The sequence below is a fragment of the Triticum dicoccoides genome, chromosome 5A, assembly GCF_002162155.2.
Source record: "Triticum dicoccoides isolate Atlit2015 ecotype Zavitan chromosome 5A, WEW_v2.0, whole genome shotgun sequence".
Lineage (NCBI taxonomy): Eukaryota > Viridiplantae > Streptophyta > Magnoliopsida > Poales > Poaceae > Triticum > Triticum dicoccoides.
Window position 1 is genome coordinate 336188043 of NC_041388.1, and position 1983 is coordinate 336190025.

General features: G+C 55.6%; 1 protein-coding gene across 1 annotated transcript in view; it reads right to left on the bottom strand.

The window, feature by feature from the left end:
* Nucleotides 1–1983, bottom strand: part of LOC119301349 (LRR receptor-like serine/threonine-protein kinase IOS1) — an 11961-nt gene that overhangs the window by 2625 nt on the left and 7353 nt on the right. Inside the window, exons 4-7 of the mRNA XM_037578306.1 lie at nucleotides 701–799; nucleotides 577–607; nucleotides 421–492; nucleotides 1–69 (exon numbers count right to left, since the gene is read on the bottom strand). The exon at nucleotides 1–69 is cut by the window's left edge and continues 1 nt beyond it. Of these exons, the coding sequence (XP_037434203.1) occupies nucleotides 1–69; nucleotides 421–492; nucleotides 577–607; nucleotides 701–799 (271 nt within the window). The remainder of the gene's footprint in view (nucleotides 70–420; nucleotides 493–576; nucleotides 608–700; nucleotides 800–1983) is intronic.

A 1983-nucleotide genomic window follows, 5' to 3' on the forward strand; every position in this document is an offset into this window, starting at 1 on the left:
TTTGATCCTGCACTCCTTTTACAGAGGGACTTTGGAACTGGTCCATTCAGACTGTTGCCAGATAAATCCCTGTAGAAAATGACATGTAGCTTAGACATTGAACATGTTCTTAGCATAACAATGGCAACAAAATCTATCCAAATAGAAGTCCTCTCAAGTGGATCCTGTCGGTGTTCTTCACTCCACTACAGAATACAGATACAAGGGGCTCCCCGTTCATGTCAAATGGGGATGTCAGATATTGTGGATAGTACTCCCTCCATCCCAAAATAAGTGTCACTCATTTAGTATAAAGGTAGTACATAAAAGCAAGTATCTGTAAGTATTACACACTTTATACACCTCCTCACCATCCACTAATCATATCTGTTTGTGACAAACTTGTATATATCACAGTCATCCACATTATCCAATACTTACAGATATAGGAGTTCTGTGAGCAGTGTGAAGTTATCAGATATGGCTCCAGTCAAGTTACTGTCTGACAGATCCCTACATGACAATTAACATTAGAACATAACGCAAAGGCTACATATTTGCACACGCAAGATGAAAGACCACCCAGATAATACTCACAGAGATATTATCCGCGTAGTGTTAGCAGTTACTCCCTCCGTTCCAAAATAGATGACTCAACTTTGTACTAAGTTTAGTATAATGTTGGGTCATCTATTTTGGAACGGAGGGAGTATGTCGCTACAGTTCACGCCATCCCATCGATATTTGGCAGGAAAACATGGATCACCCATCCAGTTTTTCTTTACTCCGTACTCGAGTTTGATAGCCATCATTGCGTTGACTACCATCGTGGGAAAAAAATGAGTGGTCAGGAAAAGAAGAATGATGATCCTCATAAATAACATTGTTTGATCACTGAATGCAAATATGCAGTTTCATGATACCCTTGCCGGTGCAGCACGACGAGGAGGACGGCGGCGTGTCGCGTCGGGGAGCTCTGCGCGGCCCAGATCTGGTCGGTGCGCATCCGCGACGGGGAGATGGAGGCGGCTGGCCGGGCGCCCATCGGGCTGCTCGTGTGCGCGCGGCTGCGCGGTGGAGGTGCTGGGCATAGCCCGCGCGGCTTGTGGGCGCAGGGGCGGCGCGGCCCGTGCGGCTTGCGAGCGCTAGTGGCAGCGTGGCGGCGCGGCCGCGCGAGTCGCTGCCGTGAGATGCTGCGGGAGGACGCGGGCTCCCCCTGGAGGACGGCCCCTGGCTTGGACGCGGTCGGATCTGGCGAGCCGGCCGGATCTGGCGGCTGGGGGTCAGGAGGCGGCTTGGCTGGCGACGGGGTCGGCGTTGCTGCTGACCATAAACCGTGCGGTGGAGGAAAAGGTCTTTCCTCTTGCAGAGAGGAGCCCGACCCTCGCGTCGCCCACACCGGGCGACTCGAGGGGAACCCCAGCCGCCACCGACCGCCGCCCCTCCTCCCGGCCACCCCCGCGTCGCCGCCGGCTCCCCGTGCTCTCTCGTTGCGGCCTCGCGCTGGCCGCGGTGCACCTCAACCTCTCCTTGTTGGGTGCGGCGCCCCGGCGTGTTGCTGCTTCTTTGGCCCTCCGTAGCTCGCTTCGCAGCTCATGGCTGCCTAGATTGTTGGGCTACGGCGGTGGTTGGCCGACTTGCTCCGGTTGCGAGGTGGAGGAGGCACTGCCGGGTGAAAACTTCATCGACGATGACGGCTGCAGCCGCCATTTTTCCTTCTTGAAGGCGTCGAGTTTGGCATTGTTTCCCTCCCCCCCAAGCACTCAGATCCCGAGAGAAATCTCGGACCCGGGGTTCCCCGTGTCGGATGGTGTCGACGTCTCTACGCCGTTTCCTCCTTGGGGGCATCTTCTTGGATTTCTTCTGCTTCGGGTGGACTCGCCTCTTGCTGCTTCCTCTCCACCTCGGCTTCGATCCCTGGCTGGCCATTGTCCTTGGCGACTCGAGTGGAGCTTGCTTGGACATCCTGGGGTGGCCTCGACGACGCGCTGCCCTTCGACCTCG